Source organism: Sturnus vulgaris, chromosome 5, assembly GCF_052056855.1.
Source record: "Sturnus vulgaris isolate bStuVul1 chromosome 5, bStuVul1.hap1, whole genome shotgun sequence".
Taxonomy (NCBI): domain Eukaryota; kingdom Metazoa; phylum Chordata; class Aves; order Passeriformes; family Sturnidae; genus Sturnus; species Sturnus vulgaris.
This window is the reverse complement of record NC_142247.1, coordinates 26,521,945-26,549,500: the sequence shown is the minus strand read 5'-3', so window position 1 is coordinate 26,549,500 and position 27,556 is coordinate 26,521,945. Positions and strand designations below refer to the sequence as shown.

Genomic DNA, 27,556 nt, shown 5'->3' with positions numbered 1-27,556 from the left:
GGTCGATTAAACAAGCACAACATTATGTCACACTTGTTCTGTAACACCTAGCAATGGCCTTTAAAACCTAGTATAACTATCCAGGCTGAGGCTGTACCAGAATGTCTCTGATGTCAGACTGCAAAGTTTGTTTCAGAAATGGTCTCTCCACAGTAGCAAGTTTAAACACAGTGTATTGCCCCTTGTGCTGTAAATATTTTGTCAAATATTAATGAAATAGTTCATACATATTTGTTAATGTATGGTAATGTATTAAGAAATATATATATATACATACACATACATATATATAGACTCCTGCAAATATCTTCAGATTAATATTCTCATAAGGACAATAGATAAGATTCTAATATTGTTCCATTTGCCCAAGAAAAAAAAACCCAAAGAGAATGGAAAGTGTTGCTGAATGCATTACCCAAGAAAAAAAAATTAACATATTCTCGCAGAGGATTGAATCCCATAAAAATATGTGCAAAGCTTCTTCCTCTGAATAAGAACATCCACTGTATCAATGGAGCAGAGGTGCTGCAAGGTGACCACTAGTCCTACAGAAAGGGACCTGCATATTATTTTGGACACATACTGAGCATGAATTAGCAGTCTTGTTGCCAAAAAGAGGGATAATCTCATACTGAGGTGCAAGACACAGTCACGTGTGGTAGTTACTCTACTGCACTGATAAGAGCACAACTGAAGTACTGAGCCCAGTTTTGGTCTCTGTGTTCTGAAGGTAATGTATACTCATGTGAAAAATTCCACAGATAGCAAGAATGACCAAGAGATCTAGAAAACATAGTATCTGCTTTGCCTTGTCAGGCAGAATTACTGTCCTCAGCACATCTCTTTACTGAATCAGCTGGTACTTTAGTCACCTTTATTGTAGAGACAGAATCCATTATCCTTTAGTAATTCACCTTTTACTATGTTTGATCAAGAGTACTATTCTTTGTAATTGATGTTGCAGTCATGAAACAGAACAAAAATATAAAATAGATTATCCCAATAAAGCAGTAAAATTATGGTTACATAGAGTGATTCAAACTGAATCAGTAGGGAAGTGGATGCACTTTTCCTTTCATTATGGGTTTCAGTCTGAATATTTACCTGATAGCTTTAACCTCTCTTCTAGAAACATTCTATACAAATTTCAAAGTTTGTAATTTTAAGTCTTTGAAAAGTTTGTCACACATTTAATACTGAAGTTAATAAAGAGAAGGAACAGTTTACTATAAGACTAAATTATCATTACTTGGAGTTGTCACATCAAAATTGAGTTTAACAGTTTATAATGACAGCATTAATATGACTTAATTTACAGCTTTTGACTTGGAGACTATTCACTCAGACAGCAGAAAGAAATGAATCTCCTATTTATTGGAATTATTGAGATAAACTGTGTGACCCTTGACTGTATCCATGTTTAGAGTGTTTGACTATTGCAGTTGTTTTTTTCCTCACAAATGATTTTGTGATAGGTAAAGCAAAAGCCCCAAATTAGGTCCAGGTCCACTCTCTATAACAGTGAATTCCATATTAAGATACTTTAGTAATTTGCTAGTGACTATGCTTTAGTCTTTATCCATAAGACAGAAATCTTAATAAAATATTTCTTCACAGAACAGGATGAAAAAAATGGGGCACTATATTTCTGGCCATAATGTACCTCAGCCTTGTCATAGATATATTATACCTCTTCAGATATCATAGTTGACATAACCTCTTGTCCCTCTCTGTTAAAATATCTAACAATCATGTTTACCATAACAGAAATTATTTATTACATCACATTTATCCTGATAATAATATGTGAATAATATTCTTCTAAGAAGCAAGATTTGTCCTACAGATACAACCTTCCCCCTGAAGAAGGTCCCTCCCTAGAGATAGGGGCTACCCTTAGAAGAAAGTCTAGAACTAGAAATCCTTTCATTTCACAGACCTGAAGACGCTCATCATGTCCTTTGGGAGCTGGGGGAAAGAGAATCCCTGGGAGCAGCCTGCAGGTGGAGGCTGACAACTTTTACTTCCCTTCAATGCACACTACCAGAGGCACTTGGGCTGGTTTTAGCTGTTTTCTAGGGCAGCCAGCACTCAGCTCCCAGGGGCCTCCACGGGCATGTTCCTTCCACAGGCAGAGCACGGCATGAGCAGCTAACACAGAGAGCAGAGCCAGGCTGGCAGTCTCCACAAAGCTGTCCTTCAGTTCACCAAAAACTAATGGTGCCCAAGAGCTGTGGGTTGGCCTGTTATGCTGTATAACCATAGGGCAATGGTAGAAGACATTGCCAGTCTGTCTTGGGGAAAATGTAGAGTAGGGTACACAGGATCGAAATGCAAATCTCTAATGTGTTAATGATTTGGATAAAATGAACAAGAAAAGTAAAAATTAAAAACAAACAAACAAACAAACAAAACCCAACCCTAAAAACCTGAGAAGCTGCTGTGCCTATTAGCTGAATTGATTTCATCCTACCTTTGCATCCTTCACAAGTAAGGGCATTATAGTGGTAGCCAGAGGCTTTGTCACCGCAGACCACACAGAGCTCTTCTCCTTTCACTCTTCCTGTGGAGTGACCCAGTCTAGGCTTTTTGGCTGCAGGAATATCCATTATCTCTGTCTCCCTTGTGAAAAAGGTCTCTGAGGGTAACCTCCTGAGTTCATACATCCCAGGGGAATACCATTCCTCATGCTGTGGAGGGTAGAAGCCTAGGTTGGAGTAATAAGGTGGCGATGAGATCTGAGGCTGAACTTGGGGAAATGGCACATTGCTGTACTGTGCATAAGGTGACACATCTGCCTCTTGCACTGGAGAATTCATTGGTTCTGAAAGGACACCTGGAAAATAGTAATGCAAAACCAGTTTCTATTACTACCATTGAATTATAGTTATTAGAGAAGTTTCCACTTCCAGACATATATTTCAAAAACCAGGCACAAACGCAGAGAGTGCATTATCTGAACTCAGAATTGCTGCACAAATACACGGCAAGAAGTCTTAAAAATAATTTATTTGTTCTCATATACTTCTTTATAATGGGTGGAAATGTTCAGCACTGGCAGTTACAAAACAAAAATCTTGAAAAATATTGTGCAGATAATAGTCTAATTGTTCAGTTTACAAGAAAGAGCAATCCCACCCCAGAGAAGTTAACAACCTAAATTAGGCCTAAAAGTGGAATGGAAGAAATCCAAAAAAAATTTGAAAAAAAAACAGGGTATTGGGGAAGGCTAAATCAAGATTCAGACATCATGTTAATTTGCATTTAATTCTGAATGAATGCATCATGACAAACAAAAACTGCATTAGGGAAAAATGACAAGGGTGAGGTTTAATTAGAAGACTGAAAACATGAAATAAACCTTCAATTAGAGCCTGAAATAGGAAGGCGAGGTTACCAGGTAAGAACAAGAAAGATATTCCTAATATAAGTGGTGAAATGCAACCTTCTCACCATCCAGCCTCCAGTGGCCAGCCAGCCTCTGCAGCCTGCTCCCCAGCCCCTACAAGCCTGTGCCCTTCAGTGCAGCTGTACAGCTCTCATAGGAAGCACCTCAGCAAGCCAGCAGTAGTCACCTCTGAGCCAGCATCAGACCTGGCAGTGGCACAAGGACCAGCAACCTTTCCTGTCAGGACCAACACAGCATCTGGAGGTTACCTTAACCTTGCTCATTAAAGAACATATTTAAAATTGCAGCCAACTGAACTCTCATTTCTTTTCTGTACTCCAAGCACAACAATATCTAGCAGTCCCTGGATGGTGTAGGTAAAATCAAGTCCATGTCAAACAACTGAGAAGTAGAATTTAAAAGTTATTTGCAATATTTATGTTACTTCTTATTTTCTGTTGGAGAAAGACACATCTTGCTGCTTAATGAAAACACTGACTCAATTCCTTCAATAGTTCCAAGAAGAGAGTCTGAGAAAAATAGTGCATATTTCCAGGAAGATGACCAGTCCAGTTTTGTTTGAATCAACAGCCGTATTTACAAGGAAATCATAGATTAATGTTCATTGGTGACCATCACTTAACAGTGCTTCAGAAGAACTCCAAAAACATTTTTGCTGACATAAAATTGGTCCCAGAGAAGTGTCCTTTTGTGAGGAATCAAAAACAATGAACAAATGCTGACAGTTAAGAAGAAGGAACATCTTTAATGACAAAAATAATTAAAATCTATAGCGGGGGATCCTTCCCTCTCCTTTGTCTCACTTCATTTAGTGCCAGGAACTAACCTTTAAATTACACCTGCTTTTTCACTTTCAAGGTCTCACCCTCTTGCTCTGCAGCTTTCTGCCCTTCCTATTTTACCATGCTGCAGGAGCCATGCAAGTGCTTTGGGTTTGTGTGGTGGCTCTATCATTGCCCACAGCACATCTTGGCCAATAACAAGTGCTGAGGTCCCAGTTCCAGAATAAGCAGCAAGATGTACATCTGGAAAAACGTGACACGAAACTAAATGGGAATAATAGTGCCCTTTATTACCAGCAATTACTTTAATTATAGTTGCATTTTGTTGCTCTGCAAGAGGCTGGGGCACCAAGTGCTGCAGTGGCAGAAGCAGAGTAGCAAAAGGCACTCCCCAAATCCAAGGCTATGCTATTTAAACAAAGAGTATAGACACACAGAAGGTGTCTGGGGACTCTATGAAAGTGACATTACAGCTTCATGCATCAGGTGCAAACTGTCACTGATAGCTGCCAGCCACAGCAGTGACAAAACAAGTAAAGGGTGAGGACACCAAAGATTTGATAACCAGTCCAGGTTTAATGAGTGGTAGGTCTTCAGCTGTATTTACCACTCGTTGAGACTGCTGCTCATGAAGACTGGTCAAGGTACTTCGGGTATAAAAGATGGGGTTAATTGTGGGATACAAAATCATTCAGTCTCTCTTTAGAAAGGAATCTATTCACTGTAGAAATCTAAGTTTTCATTTGCTAGTTAGTAATTAGTTGAGTTTGCCAAAAGAAAGTGGGACAGTCCCAAAATGAAAAGGAAGAAACTGCTGATTTTTTTAGCTTTCTGCCATGCACAGGAAACTCCACAAAAGCTGTATACCAGCCTCTTGAACTGCTTGGGCCTCTGAAAGAGCAAGAAGGCAACATTCCTTCCACAGAAAAAAAAATCTCAGGGCTTGTTAAAAAACTCAGAGCTACCAAACAACTGAGACAATGCTGGGGGTTTATTTAAACAACTGTAGAGCCATTTGGGTTACAAGTATGTTTAGAAAAGTCTTCCCAATCATTAATTCTACTCTGCTTCCAAAGGAAACAAACACACACAAAAAAAGAATCTTAATTAATTAAATGCAGGAAAAAAAGTCAAACAACCCAAATCACCTCCTTTTTCCTTCCCTCAAACACAGTGTTAAACTATTTAGCTGAACTAAGTCCATGTTCAGATCAGTGGAAGGGAAAAGGAAAAACAGAGAGGTTTGAGAGAGACTGAGAGAACATGGTCTTGTTTTATGTAAAACAGACTTACAGCTTAAACTCTAGGAAGTGCTCAAAGACTAGTATGAATTTTGAAGTTAATAAGGTTGCAACTATGTAGGTTTTCCCACTTTAGCTTGAAGTTTTAAGGGGTTTTTTTTGTTTGGTTGGTTTGTTTTAAGTAGACCTGAGCATGATCTACCTGTACGTGAGAGTCTAGACCAAATAATTTCTTATCACAAAAGAAAAGTAATCTTATCTTACCAAGCGGAATGTACATAAGCTTTTCTCCAGATATATATAATAGTAGAGGTCTGGGATGGACTGGTCTCATCCAGCTAAAGCAAGAATAGCCCAGTAAAATCATTGCAGTTGCAGTAGTAAAAAGTGAAATCAGAAATGAGCTCACTTTCACATGACTACACCGACATTTTGTTTGTGTGGTCTTAAACATTTTGAAGCATTTCTCTCTTTTTCCTTCTGAAATGTACCTTTCAGAATTTTAGGGAAGAACTATTCAAGCACAAACAAATGTTAAGTTATTTACAGCTGCAGATTTTTTCTATTTGCAAATCTTGTATTTTGTAAATAAGTGTTTTTCAATTAAAACCTTTTACAAAAATATTGAAAGCTTACTAAAAACAAAGTGAAACTTTCACATGCATGTGATCATTGTTTTACAAACATTTTTTCTACTTGCAACTGAAACTTATTAGAGAGTTTTATTTTTGTTACTTTAAATTTTACACAGAATAGTTTACATGAAACTTCAAAAGGTGTTTCACTTGTAGAAATATTCCTTGCAGGAATAAAGAAACTGTTTTCAGTTCACAGAATTACACTGAGATTTTGTGTAAGAGGACTAAATTCTAAGTGTGTTTAAAATATGAATCCCTGGCTCTCCTTCATTATTCATGAAGGAACATTAAAAAAAAAATAAATTCAGAATTAGGTAATTCAGAAACCTTGGCATAGCCATTAACAAATTCCTGGTTTAATTCCAAACAAATTATTTGCATATCTTGTAAAGATCACTTGGTTTAAAAAATCTACTAGCATCCTACAATATCAAGGAAGAGTGCAAGAATAGATAAGTGAGAATATGGCAATATCCTACCTCAGGCTGTGTTCAGTCTGACCATTTCTTGACGAAAAATACTCTCCTTAAGGTGCTTCAGTCCTTGTTTCCCCTCTCTTTTTTCTTTTTTACCTCCTAAAGCCTATATGTATATGAAACTTCTTAATTCTGCTTTGTCTGTGTCCTGTTCACTTCTTTACTGTGAGAACTTTCTTTAAGATTAGAAAGGAGTGACACAGACCAGAGGTTATATAGTTTACTAATTAACTTCATTACGAGCAACTTGTTTGTAAATGCCGGAAACGATGTCTGTTCCCAGTGTGGGTTTAGCTGGGTAAAATTTGGTCACCAATTTGAGGGGATGCCTCCAAGTAGCCTAGCCATTGTATTTTTGTACCTATTGTGGTTTAGTTGCAATGAAATATTGTATCAATAAATATTTGGTAAGGTCAGGTGATTCTGTGCAATAGATTAACCAGTCCAGTATCACAGGAGGCAGTTTTTTTAAGTGCAGAAATGCTGCATTCTCAAAAAAAAAAATCTCAAAGTGCTCAGACCATACTGGACACACATGTATGACAAGATAGAATGGTTTGGGCTGGAAGGGACCTTAAAGATCATCTAGTTCCAAACCCTGAAATAGGAAGGACACCTTCCTCTTGAACAGGTTGCTGAAAGCCACATCCAATCTGTCCTTCTCATTAAATTTTTTACTCACAATGCCACTCTGCTTGGTTTAGCTCTCTTAATAATTATTATGCATCCAATGTTTTCTGTTTTAATTTGTGCTGGTTTGTTTCTTCTTGATTTGGGGGTCAGTTATGAGCCTAATTATCTTCTCTACAGGGATGAAGCCAGATGTTGCATCAACTGCCGGGTGGTGCTAAAGACAAGAAGTCATTTAACATATCTTATGATCTTGAAGCTGTTTAATCAGTTTGGACACTTGACCCTACTAACTTTTTATTACTATTATTTATTTTTTTAAAAATAACAAGAAAAGAAAGAAAACAAAAACAAAAACAAAACCCCCTCAAACCCCAAAACAAAGTAACAATAACAAATTTTTAAAAACAAACAAAGAAAATCAAACCAAACTGAACCAAACCAAGGAAAAAAAACATAAAACCCCCACAGATTTATCTAAAAGAAGTCAGCCTTTTAAGCTCCTCTTAGGCACTCTTCTGTGTCTACAACAGTTTTCAATGGTATTTCTTATTCGTTCATTAAGAAGTTTAGATGTATTGCTTTTTTCCCCCTTTGCTTGCGTGTCATTTCTTTTTCTTATTCTTCCTCATCCTTTTCAATGCAGCATATAAGAATGTTAATTCCCCCCAAAACTTCTTTTCCAGCTAGAGATATGTACAGTGAGGGTGGCATTTCTTGTCTTGTTATATTTTAATGTCACATCACAAGAAAAAATTTTCAGGCCATCAAAAATACTTGAAAATGCTTAAAATAGGTCTTCATTCAAACTAAGCATGTAATTTGCTTTTAAGGTTCTTAGAAATAATTCCATTTCTGATATTTGAAGTTTCACACTTACAATCTTGCATACTAGCAACTTCTATATAAGGTGCTTTCACAGAAAATAAAATGAAGCTAGTGCTTTAGAGGCCCGCTACTTACTTATCATAGAAATAGACAATTTGAGTCACATACTATATATATTTCAGGTGCCACACAAATATATCACCTTTCTAAATCACCTGAGTAGAGAGTTAGAAAAAGAGAAACAGTTTTGCAGGAAGACAGAGTGGAAGGGAAGGACCCTCACTCTAACTAGGTTAAAGATCTTTCCTCACTTGCATTTGAAGGCCCTTTTCCCAGGGACTCATAACTGCAGAAATTAAAAGCTATGGTTAAAACACACTAAGACATACTAAGATACTTCACATTAGACATATACTGTTAAAATGGCAGCCTACAGTTTTCATCTACTGAAAGATAGAAAACCTTTTTTCTGAAGCCTGCTGCATCTAGAAGTCTTGAGGCTACAGATGTAGAAGTGCCCTGGAATTGCCATGGTGATGAGGCTCAAAGCACAAGCAACTCAGAATTGACATTTCTTTTGAAAGACCTGAACCTGGAGCTAATGTCTGGAGATGCAGTTGAATTTGCTTCTGAAGGTCTAAGAACAATCTTCTTGTAGACTGAATAAAGCATAGGGAGAATAAAATGTATTTACAAGGGTTTTTTTTACAGAATGTGAGTATGCATCTTTGAAAAAAGGAGATTGGTTTGTAAAGGGTAACGTTTGTAAGCCAGAAATTTTTAACTTGTGAGCTGCAATATATGAGGAGACCTAAAAGAAACATGCATTATAAGGACCATCTAAAAGAAAAGCTTCCTTCCTGTTTTCTGGGGTTCACAAGTCACTTCCTGCCAAAGCTGAATGTCAAAAATTGCAAATAATTTACAAAGACAAAGAATTGAGAGGCAAAATCATTTTCTAGAAGTGTTTTGCAAAGATGGAGTCATATTTTCACAATGAGTAACTTTCTCTGCACTCGGTAGCATGTTAGTTCTGATAGGCTTTTTTCCAGCTATAAAAGCAAAAGAGAAACCATATTAGAGTGACACCCCACAAAACAAAAGCCAGCTTAAGTGAAACACAGCAGGACTGCTAAGTTTCCTTCCTAATGGGACCCCTGATTCAACTCTTTAATGCATTATTTCTGTTACAGAAATGTCAGTATGAATTAAATCTCCATTGTGCTAAACTCTGAACACCTATAGTGAGAGACACAATCCCTCTTCTGGAAGCTTCACAGTTTGTAAGAAAGGGAAAGTATTTCACATTAACGTTTTTCCTTGTATTTTCAAGCAAACTTATCATTACTCCTTAAAAATAATGAAATCATTAATGAAAAAGTAGATATTGGGGGACATATTTCTTGACAAAAATCTGAAGTAGCTTGGGTGTGCAGTTTTGAAAGATGATTGGATATAAAATTTGACACCCTAGATCTGAACAACATTCTCCTCTCTGTACATCATGGCCTGACATTGGAATTCAGAGGTAGCAAAGGAGATGTTTGGCTGCTAGCATATACTTTTTTAACAACTCCAAAACATTTCTCCAACCAAACCCCAAAACAAAGAGGGATAAAAGCCAGTAACACACAATAATGGAGTGGGCTCTGCTTGTCATTAGTGATCATGCTGTATTTTAGCTGTATGGAGCCAGGTGACTGCAGGTGGTCTGACCTGTAGAGGTGGTCCTGACTTCCAGGAGCTCTGCATCCAGAGTCCTTCCTTCCAGGCCCCAGGCACTACTCTTGTTTCCGACAGATGAAACCAGAATGTGTTCAGTTTTTCCAGCACTCAAAAAGGCAGAATTCTGGTCTTATTTGGACTGAAATTTCTGAAGTGTTGCAGCATTTTGTGGGGGGTCTGTACTGTGTGAGGCCCTCAATGTATCATAACTTACTCAATGAAAGACCCACTCTCTTGTCAAATGAAGGGCTAAAAACGTATTATTCTCTGGTTTGTTTGTTTTTGTTTTTTTCTGAGCAGTACATATACCAAAAAACAGCTTACCCACGCTTATAAAATATTGACCAAGAATTTTTCATTCATTAACAAACGCATGTTTAGCCTTGAAAAATTCAGTGGAACTGGAGCAAGAATCTTCCAGCCTGCTTTATAAATTTTCTTGTGCACTGAAGTTACTAGGATAGGTTTTTAATGGTCTTAATAAGACAAAGATTTTAATTTAGGTGAAATTACTTTCATAAATTTGCATAATATGGCAATGCAAATACATTGCACTATAATTTCGTTACAGATTAACTGGAAATATATCTGCTCAGCTTGATTTAAGTGACTCACATCAAGGCAACATCCAGCCTCCATACAAAGGTCTGTTTTTGCCTAATGATCTCCAGTATTAGAAGAGTGTTTCAAAAACAACCTACAGGTTCTGCTGTGAGCAGTGATGAGAACAATGATGTGCAGGATTACATTAACACCACACTTTGTTTGTTATTCCTCTCATAAGTGTTGAAGATTCAAGAAGGTCTGCACATTTCAGCCATATATCCTTGACTTGAAATTTCAGTCCATTTTCTTCTGGGTTTCTGAGTATAGGGCAGCTTGCTATTTCAACCTAATTTGGTGACTTACCAAACAAATGAGAACCTTCAGCAAGAGGAAATCCATCAGCAGTGGCAAGCTGATGATGTCCTATTAAATTCATTTCAGATCCCATTTATTCTTCAGTTCAGGAGGGATATGCTGATTAAACAGGAGGTTGAAAAGAGACCCTGAAACATATGAAGCAAAAAAGAATATTTAAAACAAGATAACTAACTTTTGTGTACCTAGTGTAAAGCAGGATGCAGGAGGTTGTTTCAATATTTGCTGTAACAAACATTGTCTTGAAATTGCAATACCTAATTCAGTCTTTAAATAAAATGCTATGTCCAACCTGTTTGTTTTTTCCTTGTTGCAGCATATTTTATTTGCTCTCTTTTTGTTCATTTTAAATGAATAGTGGTTCATGCCCAAATTTATTTAAATATTCAGACTGAAGCACTGGCCTGACCTCCTGGGACGTGCTGCCTAGCCCCTCTGCTATGCAATGCCAATTGTTTGCATTATTTTTCACCACCTTTTCATAATTTCATTGCTTTCACTTGCTGAAAAAGCGTAAGCTTATGGTTAGATCAGAAGAACACAGACAGGAAACTTGAGTTTAATTTCTAGGGACCAGCTCTTTATCTTGTCTTCAGTAATTACTGAACAAGATAAATGGTGACAAACGCAGAAAGCCAAGCCTTGCTCTGATAACCAGGCTCGCCCTTTTGCTCTCCCTGTGGTCTCAAGCAGCCCCATAACTCTCACCTGGAGAGGCTGGGACAGATGGGAATTCCCTTGCCCAGCTCACATGGGTGGAGTGGGCAACTGCAGACTGCATTTGGGTCAGGACCAACAGGAGAATATGAGCTCCAACAAGTAGATGTCTCAAGGGCTTATACAGACACCAAGAGGATTCTCCATAAAGCTGTCAGCAATCTGTTTTACTTTGTATTATCGTCTTAATTCTTTATTTGGTTTTATTAGCGTGGGACTGTCCCTGGAACTACATTTCCACTCACTGAAGGCATTTGAGAGTTAAAGCCCAGTCTGCTTCCCAGTGAGGGCTCAGCAGGTTTCTGGAGGAGAAATGAAGTCATCTGACAAAAACGTGAATGCTGCAGGAGGCCCCAGTGCTGAGCAGGCTGGGAAGCAGCTTGTGAGAGTGGCAAGCACACTCTGTAATTATATTCAGATTTGTCCGTAAGGATTCATTAAGTTCTTTCTTAACATAAACAGAGGCCCTCTAATTAGATAGATGCATTTTAAATGTCTGTCCACAGATAATTTAAACAGTTTACTTAGAAATGTCAAAAGCTACTTGTATCACAGACCAGATAGAGTTCTTGTGGCAAATCACATGTAAACACAGAGTCTCAAATCTAGCACAGAAACATAGTTTTGCAGCAGCAGAAAACTCCAAGTATCTTGGATGGGGTTTGGCAACTAGCCCAGCCACCCCACTAGGTCCACGTTTACTTCCAACCATTTTACTGCCTTGCTGCCTCATTTTCCAGGGAAATTATCTGCTGAAATCAAGAGGTGGGGCTATCTACATGGCTCTAAGGTCTTAAAATTCCTGACAGACAGATTTCTTATTAAATACCCAAGACAAACCCTTGGGATGGGATTCATCTTACAGCCCATTACAAGTGTTACAACTGGCAGCAAGAAAAACATCAAAAGGAGGTATTTTCAGAGGGCTAATGAATATTTTTCTGGATTTTCTTGTTGAAGACCAGCGAAGAGAGGCCATCAGCACTCTCTCCTCATGTCCCATCCCTTTAATATCTTCCTTACATCCCATGGGAGCACAGCCCTTGGGGTTCCTTGCAGGATCAGCTCTCCTTACAGCCAGATGTGAAGACTGTTCCATCACTGCTACTACTTCTCATGTCTCCCCATCAACCTCTGTTTGAGGGCCTAACACTGCAACACCTAACATCAGCACTGGGATTGTGAATTTCTGTATGTCCACAAGGAACTTAGAATTTATCTTCTTAGGGAATGTTGGAAGTTATATCAAAATACTTTAAATGCATAATATTTAAAAGTATTTATAGCCAGTATATGGTCAGGTTTTCAATGCATAGCTTCTTAGCTTGCAAGTTTTATATTCTATTTTTATATCCTGTTAGTTTGTGCTGCAAATAAAGAAGAAAGTGGGCAAGCTACGTCTCTAAAAGCTTATAAAGTGTCTATGTTTTTACAGCCTCTTTGATAAGTCTATTAACTTCCTTCTCATTTCTTTGAGGACATTCCCTTTTTTAACATATCATTGTATAATGTCTCTCTTTAACCTCAAGATGGACTCTTTAAAATTTATTATTCTTTGCATACACACACAAAAGACCAAACCTTCATGTTAATAATATTGCCCTGTTGACAGTTAGAATCATGAGTACATATTTGTAATAATCTGCACTATTGTAGGGCATTACAGGTTTTGTAATTCTACATCTCCTGCCACATAAGTTTTTGTCTGGATGGATTCAGTTCAAGCCAAATGTTCATGATGATTTTACAATTCCCACCGTTTTAATACTTCATTTTCTTTAATATATCCAGCTGATGTAGACCATTTACTAGATTTCAGTGAAGAGATTACTCCTATCTTCTTGGAGTTTCTGCAAGGCACAAAATCACCATAAAAAAAGGCCAGAAATATATTTTCCAATGCTTCTAGCTTTGGTACTGCAAATTTCACTGAAAACCAGGCTTCATTAAATACTGATTGATATTTAGCTTTGATTTTCTCCTGCGTCCAGCCTGCTGTGAGCTACCTAACCTACATTAGACTTATCCATATAATTAGTTTCACATGTATTTAAAAGCAGCAGGTGCTGATTTCCAGCTCCAAGACCAACACTAGGTACACAGTACAGAGCATTTAAGCTACACTTACTGCATACATTGTTCAGTTCTGGGAAATAATGTAGGTCACTGTATTGGACTGATACTCCATCCTGAGGTGTAAGAACAAAAACAAAGAGTATCCAACACGTAAAAACTGAAATGAAGGCAATAGAAACCCAGGAAATCAATATTGCTCTCCAAAATTAGAGCCCTTCAAGAGAAAAGAAGAGGCATGTGATAAATTAGACAGCTTCCTTTCCCAAATAATTTTTAGTTAAATAAATAAAATAAACCAATTTACTCCACCACCATTGGAAATTATTTTCATAGGCCAAAATATACAGCAAAGAAAAACAGAGATCAGTATGTACAAAGTAAATTATGTGCCCAACTGCTTGAGATTATTGTCTTCAACTGCATGTTAAGGGCTCCAAATTGCATAAAATTTTATTACATGCAACTTTAATATACTTCAGATCAATCAATGTATGTTTACATGTGCTATGTTTAACTAAGAAAATTTACATGTATATTATTATATATGGGGCTTGTTTTTCTACTTTATGGGTGTATATCCATATTTATTCAGATTTCTTATGGGTTATATGTTCATCGAGGTATGCAAATATGTACATATACACGATTGGGCTTATTATTGAACTCTAGGTTTCAGATTTATTGTGGGCTCTTATCTGTGCACTACCCCTGGCCTTTGCTATGGTCAATAGCAAAGCTTTCCCTGGCTTCTGTGTAAGCAAAGCCAAGTCTCTTACTGAAATAATTAAAGTTAAATCAACTGAGCTCACTGAAAACAAAAGCATAATGGCCCCACACTTTCAAGTAATGTAAAAATACATCTGATCATCAGAAAAGCTCCATGACAATCCAACTGTGGTTTACCTTCAGAAGAATAATTGAATCTATTTCAATTACTCAGCAAAGGAAGATATATCAAAGCACATGCAAAATCTTCTACAAATATTAGTGAAGTACATTTCCTTCCATCTGTCCCATATATTTTCCTATTCCTCACACATCTGACTGCCTATTGCTCAAAGAGAAATTTCGGTAACGTCATTAATCTATGGCCCAATCCAAACATTGTTAACATCAATAGGAAGATAGATTCCCATCTCATTCATAGGCTTTTGATGTGGCCTCATAGCCTTTCTGTAGAATATTTAATGTAGTGCCTCAGTTATTTGACAAGCTGTTTTATTTGCTTACCTGTTTGTTTTAAAGTGTATCAACGGGACCTGAAAGCATTAGGAAGATTCATGCTCTCTATTTCCAGCCTGCTGCTTTCAGGTCATTTTGGCAAGCACAGCACTACAGGCAACTACACAGCAACTGAAGCAAAATGCAAGCAACCATACAAGCAAGTTTAAGAAGCAGAGGCAGGACTAGTATTATTGTGTTTGTTTGAAATTTTCTGTTACATTTCTTAATATCGAGTTTAAAATCAGAGCAGGAAAGAGACACGGGACACAGAAAAAAAAAATAGAATATTCCTACTTCTTAATTCTGAAGCAAAATCAGGTATCTGAGTCCCAAGCAGAACTAAACACTCTATGAGAAGTATCAATGACATTTCTGTAGCACGTTAATGACTTCAAGGAGTGGGGCCAGCTTCTGACTCTGCCTGGAATTATCTCCTAAACACCATTTTTATGTTTCTTGCTTTCTCCAGTATCTTTTTCATGTCTCACATAAAAAAACCGCAAGCTCTTCACTGCTAACTTATTTTTGGACAGACATTTAGACTAGTGCAATTCCAATATAACTCCCAATCTCTAGGTTTTCTGTAACACAAGCAATAACAATAAAAATAACAAAAGCGAAATGTGTTCCGCCACAGTTATAGTTTTCTGAAGATAAATGAGTAGCAGGAACACTCAGAGTAGAATTACATTTTCTTAAAAACTAGCAATGGATTCACATACTAATCACTTGAAATTTGAACCCCCCTTTTACTTTTCCTAGTTATGTGAAATATGTGTTAAAGTCTTCAACTTTGGAAGATGCATTTGGAATCTGTACACAGAACTATCAAAGAAAAAACTGTATGAAACAAATACAATTTTCCCTTTCCGGATTTTTCTCTGTTCTCCTATTAATCACATTGAAAATATTTCCTGTTTCTAAAAGGATAAAAAAATAAATATATAGATCATTTCAAAGCTAATTTACACAATGAACTAGATAGTGCTGTTGCAAGAAAGTCTCAATATCAAACTTACGCCTTCTGTTCCAGTTGCACACAGAAGCCAGCTTTCTAAAGACAAATTTCAACATGACCTTATTTTTCACCTTACCATTTTTCCCAAGGGTAACTCCTACTGTCGAGACAGCTTTGTGCATGAAATGACTTCTTACATTATTCTTCACTTTAATTTTTTTTTTCCTGATTAAAAATCCATTAACATCCACTAAATAATTCGGGTGATAAAATTACTTTTATATTACACAACAGCAAGAGCTATCAGTTTAAGGAATTATTACTTACTGTTCTTTTCTGGAAGACTGCAGATGGCAGGATGTAAGACAGTTCTGCTCTCAGTTCCAGTATCCTAATGATTCTCACATAAGAACATTTTTGTTTTGTTTTTCTTTCATGTTTAGCAGAAGCCTGTAGTGATAACACAATGAATCAAAGCTTGGGTTTATTGGCTCAGTGCCCTAATGGACAAGGATTACTCATTAACAATTCTTTCTTTGCGAAACTCTCCAAACATGGGCTGTATTAAAATGTTGTGAATTCCAGCCTGGCCATCAGCACAGAGATTTGAGATGCTCGTTAAGACTCTGATCGGCTGTGGAGGGGAAGTTAAATGGGTGAGAGTACCTTGTTGCTAATTATAACACTTTCCCTGCACATGTACATTGTTATGACATCCTCAACCTCCTTGTCTTTCCCATCCAAAGAGCTCAGGTGTTATTCCAAGATATAAACTTGATTTTTAAGTCTTTCTGTTATTTTTTCGCACTTTTAAGGGACACTGAGCATTACACTGAGTACTGAAGCAGAATGGACTATAAATTACAGCATCACAGGGATGTGAGGACATTACAGTTTAATTCCTGTATCTGCAACAATCTCTAAAAAACTGCATCCTTTTGATTTGGGCTCATCACATAAAGCTTTAGACAAGAAACTGAGGCCCCTAATTTTAAACCCATCAGACTCATGCACTAGTTGTGCACAGGGGGAAGAAATTGGTACATGTAGATGGAAAAACACTTTTGGTGAGTGGGTTGCACTGTATCTGAAAATGCTGATGTGTTGTCACTGACATAAAGGGGACCTTGAACTACCACATCCCCATTTACCCTGCAGAGGAAATTAAAGTGAAGAGGAATGGATTGAGGCTGTTTTATTTCAACATTCCACCTACACAGGAAGCATGATAACTCCCTGGTTTGCATTGCTAAACATATCCAGTGGGCATGAGTTGATCTGGCAGTGGTACTGAGACAAATTTCAGTCAGAGGAGACTATTGACACCATCACTCATGGTAAATGAGTTCATGATTGCCACACAGTATATGATGTCCATCCTTCCCTACATATTTACACTGTCTGAGCAAGACTGAATACACAGACACAGGCTGTGCCTCCTACTTGAGCAAAGAGAGGCATTGGGCAGCAAACACGGTCCTTTCTCTGAGAAAGGTGAGAGCTGCTGGCACTAAAATTACTTTACTTTTAAAATTCCTCATTTTAGGAGGAAAAATATACTTTAAAAAGGTATATTAATCCTCAAGCTTTTATAAGGGAAGCTCAAATTCTCTATAAATTCTTTATACTTCTCATGAAAATATTACTAATAATGAGTCTCTTTTCTGTGTTCTGTCCTTTGCAAATTCAGCTGTTAGCCACCCAAACACTCATGGTAGGACAGATTTCTGAAGAGAGCAATGGGAGAATGATGCTGCAAGGCTGTCACTGGATACTAACTCCCAAGGGACTACTGTTTCCAGGGATTTATGCCTACAGCTCATTCCAGCAGGCTCTGGATATTTCTGACTCTCTGAACACCATCTCTGTAAACAATGAGATTTCTTTTTGACAAATTCACTTTTAGCAAAATCAACAAAGTACTTTCAAGTAAGAAAATTCTTCTAAAACAGCCCTACCCACAGGAGACAGGCGGTCTCTTCCACCCAGCACACCAACAGCCCATCTGGCACTTTCCACTCTATGTCCATTCCAGGGGTGCCTAGAAAACACATGCCAAAAAAACCAATTTATTTGGTCATCCTGAGGCCAGTGATGGGTTTTGTCCTATACCAGGAGAAAAAGCAGGAGTGGAGCCAAGAAGTCCAGCAAATGTAATATTATGTCTCATGGAGCTTTCAGTTTCTTGGTAAGTTCCAAAGATCTGAAATTTTCTTTTCATCATTCAGCTTCCCCCAGCATTGGTCTGATATAGTTGGTGGCACAGAAAAATTGCTTTTTAGAAGTCTAAATTTCAATAAATATTCTTTCCCAAAAAGCATTTTCCTCTGTGTGGATTTTGTTTATCAGACAGCTAATTTGTTGCATTAAAACATTTTTCCTTTCCATACAATAATAAAGAGGCAAGTGCCAGAGTGATGCTTTGTCCACTAATCAATACATTCAAGATATTATTGGAAAAAGCAAAGAAATAATCTACATTATCAAAGGAGAAGATGTTGCCTATAGCAATGACATGTGGCATTACTGTTTAAAGCCAGGTGTTCATATTTATTATGGTTCATGTACAAATTAGAATTGAAGAGAAAGGAATTGGAGCAAATCAAATATATCTTCTGTCCTGTGTCAAGAGATTACATACACAGCATCAGGGGAGAGAACAGAATGAGGAAATATTCAAACACAGATACTTATATATGGAATATTTTCTCTAAGGTAGCATTGCCTTCTATAATTTTTAAAATTTCAGAATGTTATCTGACATCCTGAAATTTTTCCAGACAATAGTAACATTACTTCTGCAGTTGACAAAGAGTATGTGTTCTATACTACAGCTATGCCATTGCCAGCCCAAATACATGTTCAGCAACAAAATCAGGGATATAGATAATATTCAGAGCTAGAAATCTTTCTGCCTAGAAAATATCACTTTATAAACTTCACACTCCATGAAAGAATGGGGGTGTTTGCCATAGCTCATTTGCTCCTCCTCCTGTTACTCCATCTTTTCACCACTGAAATAAATGCCATTCCACGCTTTCACTGACAAGGTACCTCATGGAAAGGAAAGACAAATCCTGGCAACAAAGTAGTTTGCCATCAAAACTTTGGATGGGAAAAATATAGTACAGAAAGAGATAGGGGGAAAAGAAGAAAAAAGTAGGCTAGGTGTTCACCTTCAACATTTCCTTCTCTCCACATCCAAATGAATGCATCATCACACATAAAAAATCTAAAATAATACACCCAGAAATAACGGTACCTGCTCCTTTTTGGTCAGAATTTTCTTCTAGCAGCTGAAAAGCTTACTGACTACTCACAGCCAGTTTTCTGGAGCTCCAACAACATTGTATACATGACAACTGTAGAACCATTCAGGTTGAGGAAGACCTCTAAGGTCAATGAGTCCTACCATTAACCCAGCACCACCAAGTCCATGAGTGCCACATCCACACAACTTCTAAATACCTCCAGGGCTGGTGACTCGAGCACTTCCCTGGGCAGACTGCTCCAATGCTTGACAACCCTGGTGGTGAAGAATGTTTTCCTAATATTCAATCTCAACCACCTCTGGCACAACCAGAGGCAGTTTCTTTCCTGCATTAGATAGTCATTACCACAGGGAAGGTAAGGCTGAGGAGCTAAAGCCAGATAGATCTCTACAATGGATTAATTTCTCTGTTCCCCAAGATGCAAAGGGAGAAACCTCCTATCTTGCCAGTGGGAAAACATATCTTCTTGGCCTAGGGATTCCTGGGAACATCTTGGGGCAAGTGGGAATTGCAAGAAGGAGTAGGTCTGGTTTGGCTGAAAGATAAATCAGCTTTTCCAACTGGCACCAGGAGCTGTCAATACCTGGAAAACACCTGGGCATTTCTGACAAAAGATCCAATTTACATCAGTCACAATGAGTGAGATACTTGGATATGTGTTTATTTCATAGGCCAAAGGTCAGTGTCTTGACCAAGACCTACTTGTCCTCAATGACTTCTTTTTCTCTATTCTTACAGCTCCTGGAATGAATGGTACTGTAGACACCTGAGAGATCATGTGAACTAAATTGTGCCTCAGCATAAACCATCCGTTTCAGCACAGAAAGTGTTCACAACATGACCATAAACAGCAGTTGTCCTCAGTTCTTCTTTCATCCTGTGGCACACCTTATTTATCATTGCTATTTATCATTGTATCCCAGAGGATACACATCCTCTACACCACTTTGGGCCATGGTCTCTCTCCTCAAAATAGCCATTTCTTACTCTCAGGCACCCTCACGTTTTCATTTCTGAAAAGATGTCCAAGATTATCACAAGCTGACAATAAATTTTATCATCTGAAGATAATTAAGCAATCTTAAGAGATATGGTTGTTTATGTACAGGTTAAAGTAAGAAATGGGTGCAAAGTTTCAATAAGTTAACTCTAATGTCTCAATTTATTTTTACCTCCTGCATTTCAAAAGTGGAGAAAAAAACACTTTTAAGATTAGTTTGTTGAATAAGTCTTTCATTAATCAGACGGTCTTCATTATAAGTTGCTCTCTGATTATTCCGTTTCTGAGCAGGGCAACATTTATTCAATAATCTTATATTTTGTCCTGATTGAATAATCTGTCTTTGTCACTTGCATATTTTAAGTGGAATGTCATGAAGGGTAAAATGGCCACAGAACAATCTGTCCTAAGAGGGGGAATTCCTCCCTGGTGACAGGCAGTTAATTGTTAGCCAACGTGCTCTAGTGAGACCATATATGTAAGATACCATCTTACAGCTGCCAGGGTGCAAGAGGAAAGCTGACTATATGTGGAATCAACTACAGCATCAAACGTTAAGTTTCAGCAGGGGAAACTTGGTCTACTTCCCTCTAGCTGACTCAACTGAAATTTCTGATGTGTTTTTCTATTAATAATTGCTGGTATTCCACATTAGATTATCTCTGATTATTTTAAATTTTAATTAAGGCACCGATACTACATGTTCTTCCCCACACTTACTCCCTTCTAGAGGTTACAAGTTTACAAGTTCCTAAAGAAATCACAGCTTTAAATTAAACATGTTGGTACAGTATTAGCTGATAAGAAGTTCTCCTCGGGCAAATATACTTTATACTTGCATGTTTTTTCTCTTGACATTTTGATGTTTTACAGTGTGATAGTGATTGAGTTCAATAAGGGTTAGCTTTCATTTATGTAAATATTTGGAGAGATAAAATTGTTAAGAAATGTTGATCTATTCCAGTAAATGAAAACATTGTCCTTTCATTAATAAGTAGTTCTCTTAAACTAAATGTCAACTGTGACAAGTGAAGTATTATTAATAAATAAATATTAGAATATTTTTAGATGGGTTTTTGAATTGTTAAAATTGTTAAAATAATCACACTGAAGTAAATTCAGTCTGCAAACTTTTAAATCTCTCCTTTTTTTCTCATACTTTGTCTAGTGTCAAGGAAAAGACAGATGTTTAAAAGAACTAGTTCAGTATGTAGCAAGAAACCATTTTTTTCAGGAGGGGAGAGGAAGTGTAGAGTAGACATCATATGAATGGAGTGTAAAGCATTGGAGGTGCAGGACGAGCTCTGCTAGCACTATCTGGCAAGGCAGAGTCTCCATTAACCTCTTAAACCCTCAGTTCTATGATTTATTGTCCTAGAGGAGGCTCTAGCATGCCCTGAAGCACTGCAGGCAGATGACTGCTCTCATTATTCATCGAGAGGGAGGGCTGCAGAGCCAGCATTAGATGCCCAAGAGGTACCCAGGGCAAAGCCTGGGGGAATCTCCCTATCCTGTCACAAGAACTCCACGACCAACCAGGGAAAACTGGGAATTTTTGCACACTCAGTATCTGGTAGAGATGTCATTACATCTGCCTTCACATCTAAGAGAAAAGTGAACATCAGTTTCCACTATAAGTAATATTGCAGTGCTCAGTTTGGGAGAAGCTGCCTTCTTCCTTTGGCAAGGCAGGCACTTGCACATCAGGAAGGAGCAGGAGCAGAGCTGTTCCACGAGGGGATAAAACTGGAGCCAAGGACAGCTCCACAGCACCTGAGGGGCCACGGTGCTGATAGCAACAGGCCAGGGGAGGCAACATGGTAAAACAGGAGGAGAGGCCATCCAGGGATCAACCTAGAGCAGCAGGAAGGTATAGGGCCAGATGCAGGATGCCTGGAAATGCACTGCTTGCAGCATCAGCCCAAGGTCCTTCCAGGAGGCTGAGCAGAAGCAGGACTGCAGACATTGCAGGCTACAGCTCAACACCTGCAGTCCACCTGGGGAAAAATCCACTCATTAGCCAGGACGTGAGAAGACAATACCAAACACACTTCCAGAAACTTAACACAAAACAGGACTAGAAGGCCAGGCTTGAGCTTGAACAGCATCCTCAACATGCAAGCAAGGCATGTGGGAGGCTCCAGATGAGGCTGATTAGGTGTTTAAAAGCCTCTTAGTACCTCAGGACCTTAATGTAGACCAGCTCTCAAAACTTTTGTTGATTCTTCCTTGTCCTTGTTCCCTAAGGGAATTTAAGCTAGTAATGAACTTGTGGCAGGCAAGAGGAACAGCAGCAGCAGGACTAGACCTTCAACGTCCAACTTGCACAGAAAATACTGAGATATGTAACCAGTCTAGCTGAAGAGTACTCATGACTCCACACAGCTAAGAAGAGATGAAAGGGACTGGAAATTAGATAATCTTGGGTCTTGGATATAGCTGAGATATTTCCAAACTCAGAATAGTAGTTTCATGTACCAGGGCCCAGGTCAATCTGATTAGTTTCCAACTACTAAAGACTTGGTACTAAGGAAAGAAAGGGATTTGAAGATCAAGGAAAAGTGTGGTCATTGAAGGGAAAGTTAATGGGATATTGAACAATAGATCTTGGAATAATAAGTTTATTTTCCTTTCTTTCCTAATCTTCAGTTGATATCATTGCATTCTGAAAACAAATTACTTCCCTTTTTAGAAGAAATAAACTAAATGTGGTATAAAGCTTATTAAATTTAAATAACACATATCAGGAAATGGAGAGGTTACTTATCTCATAGCAGTATTAGCATGGTCTCAATCTGAACAAAAGCGTCATTTATCAATATCTAATCTGAATACCATTTTGGTCCAAAATTGGGTCTCATCCCAAAATATGGGATCATTTGCATTGGCAGATCCCTCATTTATGTCAAATCTCACTTGGCTGATGTATTTCATCTCCCCATCTCATCCAAAAACACAAAACATATAACAAAACCAGGTTATTTAGAGTAGATTGCATGCATGGGAAGTTTGTCTAGTTCTGTTTCTTGTCTTTTGTGACCCCCTCCTGCAAAACCTTCACAGGGGAGGGAATCTTACAAATCTGTGAATGTTAGGCATTAACTCTCTAAGTAGGTGTGTAAGATAAGAAAAATTCATGAGTAAAGGGGGAAAAAATCAATTCAAAGCATGGCAGCTCATGCATTCAGCAACTTAATCAGCAGGTTAAGCCATTGCCCCTCCCTATGCACTGGCTCCTCACAAAGATGGACACAAATTGGAGGTTTCTATCCTTTCCCTTGAGGTTTCCTCAAAATTGCCTCAAGTTAGTGGGGGGCTGTGCCTACAGCTCTCTGACTTTACAAGCCTTCCACTAAAACTGGTATTGCCCTTGATCAGTGGGGTTGCCTACACAGAGAATGTGCTGTGCTCATAAGGAGATGGTCCTTTCTCAGCTGATAATCCATGGTGGAATAAGTCCTCACAAGCCTGCAGAATTCATTCCTATGCATCACAGCCAATTGCAGCCATATTTGTATTTCTTGGACATAGAAACTGGTTACCACAATGGAAATGGAGAAAGGAAGGTGTTATCATTACAGAAATACCAGCTAGGACGTTCTTCAGAGAAGTGACTGGATTGAGCAGCCAGCCCTGGTGTTATCTCTTCTGTCCAGCAGGAACTAGCAAAGAACCGGGCTCCAGTAGAATTCAGGAGCCTTTCTACCAATCTATTTGATGTACAGAATTGCTTAAAAAAAAGCATCCCCAGTCCACATGAACCAGCCACCACAGAGCATGGAGAGTACAGTTCCAGTTTCTGATCTTTTAAATTTGAGTGAAAAAATTAAAACAAGACAGCACCAATAATCGGAGCTGCTGTTCTGGTTGTCATGAGGACTACAGCTGTCTCAGCTGCAGCCAAATTACACATGAATTTTTGTGGAGTGAGGCACATATATATCCATGGGTAAGTGTTGTTATTCCTACTCAAAGGAAAGAGAATCTCTACATGTGATTAAGTTGACACTCAGCAGCAGAAGTTGGTGGAAACATCAATGGTATCAAATACTGGAATAACAGAATAACAGTAATTATTAGATTATTATTAGATTATTAGATTATTAGATGCAACTAATCTTGTTCTAATATTAATAAACTGATTACTTCTAGTATGTAATGTGAAAGTCATCCTCATGTAAACACAACAGGGATTCCTTCCTGTATTCATGAAAACTACCCAGATACAGGTAGATGATTCTGTTTCAGATTGTGTCTCACTAATGTGCAACTGCTAAACATGCATACTGCCAAATAAAAGATTAATAGAGGAGAAAAGAAATGCATGTAGCAACGTTAGTTTTTCAAAACAGAAAACATTTTTCTCCAGGATATGTGGTATCAATCTGGAAATGTACATAAACATTAACCCTGAAACTGTGTTCTTTTTTTCTTCACATCCAGTTCATTTTGGAGAGAGCAAAGGAAGAATATACCTAGCCCTTACCATTTTCAGTTTAGTTCAAGGGTGGTAAGTCAACGTTAGAAAACGTGAGGGAACTACCATAGTGACAGAACTGCTGTACAAATAGGTGATGAACTGTAACCTTAAACTGTGCAAGACCTTTATGTCACTGCTATTGCATGATACCGTTTATATTCCAAGATATTTGCTCTGAAGAAACACCAAGTCTTAAATCTTTTTGGAAAACTGACAAAGCATAACTTTGCTTTATTGTAAAGCTGATCTGTAAATGAAATTTGCCAAAAATATGCCTCTCCTCAAGCATTAAAAAATATATAAAGAGAAATTGCCTGAGAAAGAGGATAATTAATAAATATTAGAGACTTTAAATAAGCAGAACAGAAAAAAATTAGTACTTCAAATTTCCTACAATTCAGAGAACTGTTTTTTTCTTTTCATATTTTCTAAATCTTTTTAAACTAGCAGAGTTGATACCCATTTTATCCGTTTAATCATTGACTTGTTGCTTAACTTGTCTTGTTACCTAGGCCTTTTAAAGTCAACAGATAATAATATGAAATAAACAAAACCTTTGTCACTTATTCCTACATCAAGTTTTATGTAACTCTCCTGAATATGAGTTGCAATAGAAACCTTTGAACAGCATGCCAGTAAAATGCACTGTATTGCAAAGGAGCTGATAAAATCTTGTTTGGAATACCATCAATTTATTCCAGGAATTAACTATAATTAACCAGATATTTTAGGCTTCTTGAATGTAATAAATCTCTGTTCTGTTAATATACTGCTCCTTGCTTCTTCAGGTGGAAAATCTTGATCCATAATTGCCTGGATACAGTTTTTTGAGATTGCCAGTAAAAGTGAGCAGAGACACATGATTTCTCTAATCAGAATGTCAGCCAGCAGGTGCTAAAAGTAAATGAGACCTTGACTGCCTTTACACCTGACCTTGGATTATTTCAAGGAAATAACTCAGGTATGGATAAGGACTCTTTTCCTGTATCCATGCTTGATCTCTCCTCTTAATTTCGGAATTCAACCATATTTTAGCAATCAGCTTCCCAGCTGAGAGTTTTAGAAATTAATTAAAAATTTGGTATGTCTCCATAATTTGCCTTTAGATGGTGGACCATAACTCTGCATACATCAGCGTGTTGAGGATTTGTTTGGAAGGATATCATGACATATGGCCCTGGAGAGAAAAGTGGTCCAGAGGAGCTGGTTATCAAAAATCACCTCCTCCAAGTTAAAGAGCAGTCCATCTTTAAAGCATGAATCAAGAAAAGTCATCAGGTGGCCCACATGGATGAACAAGGAGTTTCTAACTAAAATTGAACATAGAAAAGCAGTGTAGAAGTGATAGAAGCGGTGTTACATGATCCAGGAGGAATACGGAGCATGCAAATCATGCAGAAATAGTGTTAGCAAAGTTAAAGCTCAGCCCATTGCATATGGCAAGAGATGTGCAGGACAAGACTTTTATAGGTGTATAAGCAGAAGAAGAAAAAATAGGGAAAATTAGGGTTTGCTGCTGAATGGGACAGGGAACTAGCTGGCAAACATAGATAAAACCAAGGTATTCAACACTGCCTTTGCCTCAGTCTTCACTGATAAGAGCAGCCTCCAGGAATTCCAGATACCTTAAACCTCTATAAAAGTCGAGAACAAGAAAGACTTGCCCTCCATGGAGTAGAATCAGTTTAAGGAGCATCTACACAGACTGAACAAGTGTAGGTCTATGGGTTCTGATGGAATGTACTAGGAGTGTTGAGAGAACTGCTGATGCCACTCTAAGGCCACTTTCAATTGCCTTTGAAGGGTTGTAACTACTGGGAGAGATTCCTGATAACTGGGAAAAAATCAAACATCACTCTAGTCTTTAAGAAGGAGGGAAGGAGCCCAATAGCCTTCAGCAAAAAGACAGGCTCAAGTGAACAAGGGCAGAGCTTGAACTTAGCAAGGCTTTCAGCACTGTCTTCACTGACAAAATCATAAAGCACATAACTGATAAGTTCACAGTGAGTTCGACTTGAAACTGGCTAAGCTGTTTGTCTCAAAGGTTTGGGATCAGCAGCAGGAAGCCCAGCTAGAGGCAGTGATTTGTGGAATATTGCAGGACTGAACACTAAGACTGGCATACAGTCATTAATGATTTGTATGATGGCACAGAGTACACTCCCAAGAGTTTTGCAGATGATGCAAAACTGGCAGGAATGGTTGGTACTACAGCTCACCATGCTGCCACTCAGAGGGGCCTTAATATGTCATAGAAATGGCCTGACAGGTATCCTACAAACTTCAACAAAGTGAATTTCAAGTCCTGCAGCTGGGGAGGAATAGCCCTGTGGAGTAGTCAAATTGACCCGGGCATCTTTCACTAAGACACTAGCTACAGAAATCTATCTCTCCAAAGAAAATATAGCATCAATAAATAAATTAAAATGTTAGGCCAAAATTTGGCGAGAACACCAGGTGTGGAAACTCAAACTCTACACAAGTTTGTACTTTAGTTGCTCAGTCTTAGATATTTCATAGTTTCCTGGGGGAAGCACTAACGAAAATATTACCAAAGGAAATGCTTTGCTTCCTAGTAGGTTTTGTACCAGGCATTCCTGATGAGAAAATCTGCATGTGTGGTGTGTTGGGCTGGAAGCCTTGCTGACCTTCAGCTCTTGCAGTAATTTGATGGCTCAAGAAAACATTTTGTGCTATTTTTTTTCAAACTGCTAGGTGTCTGTGTGCTCTGAAACCAATTCCAGCCATTGACACAAACAGAGAACAACCTGTTAGCAAACTTCTCCTATGTGCTTTTTTGAAGAGGCACATCTTTTTGAGGTCTTTCCCAATAACTGGCATGAGTTAGCACCATATCTTTTCTGAAAGACATAAAATTGCCCAAGAATCATAGAATCATAGAATAGCTTGGAATGGTTGGAATGACTGGTTGGAATAAAGGTTGGAATGGACCTTTAAAAGGTAATCTAGTCCACCCCCACTGCTATGATCAGGGCCATATTCAACTAGACCAGGTTTCTCAGAGCCCCATCCACCCTGACCTTGAATGTTTCCTGGGCTGGGGCACCTACCACCACTCTGGGGAAAAAGGAGGGGGCAAGAGGGGTGCATGGACCAAAAGCACAGCTCAAGGGCAGTGAAGGAGGGTTAGACTGGGAGCACTGATTCATAATGAGCTC

General features: G+C 38.2%; 1 protein-coding gene across 3 annotated transcripts in view; it reads right to left on the bottom strand.

Moving 5' to 3' along the window:
- Positions 1-16,122, bottom strand: part of NR1H4 (nuclear receptor subfamily 1 group H member 4) — a 35,534-nt gene extending 19,412 nt beyond the window's left edge. For all 3 annotated transcript variants that reach the window (XR_015803830.1, XM_014889836.2, XM_014889838.2), the window contains exons 1-3: positions 15,953-16,122; positions 10,639-10,778; positions 2,474-2,836 (exon numbers count right to left, since the gene is read on the bottom strand). Coding sequence is in view for 2 of the 3 variants with exons in the window: in XM_014889836.2 (XP_014745322.1) it covers positions 2,474-2,836; positions 10,639-10,723 (448 nt within the window). In the remaining variant the exon portion in view is untranslated. The remainder of the gene's footprint in view (positions 1-2,473; positions 2,837-10,638; positions 10,779-15,952) is intronic.
- Between the last annotated feature and the right edge of the window lie 11,434 nt (positions 16,123-27,556).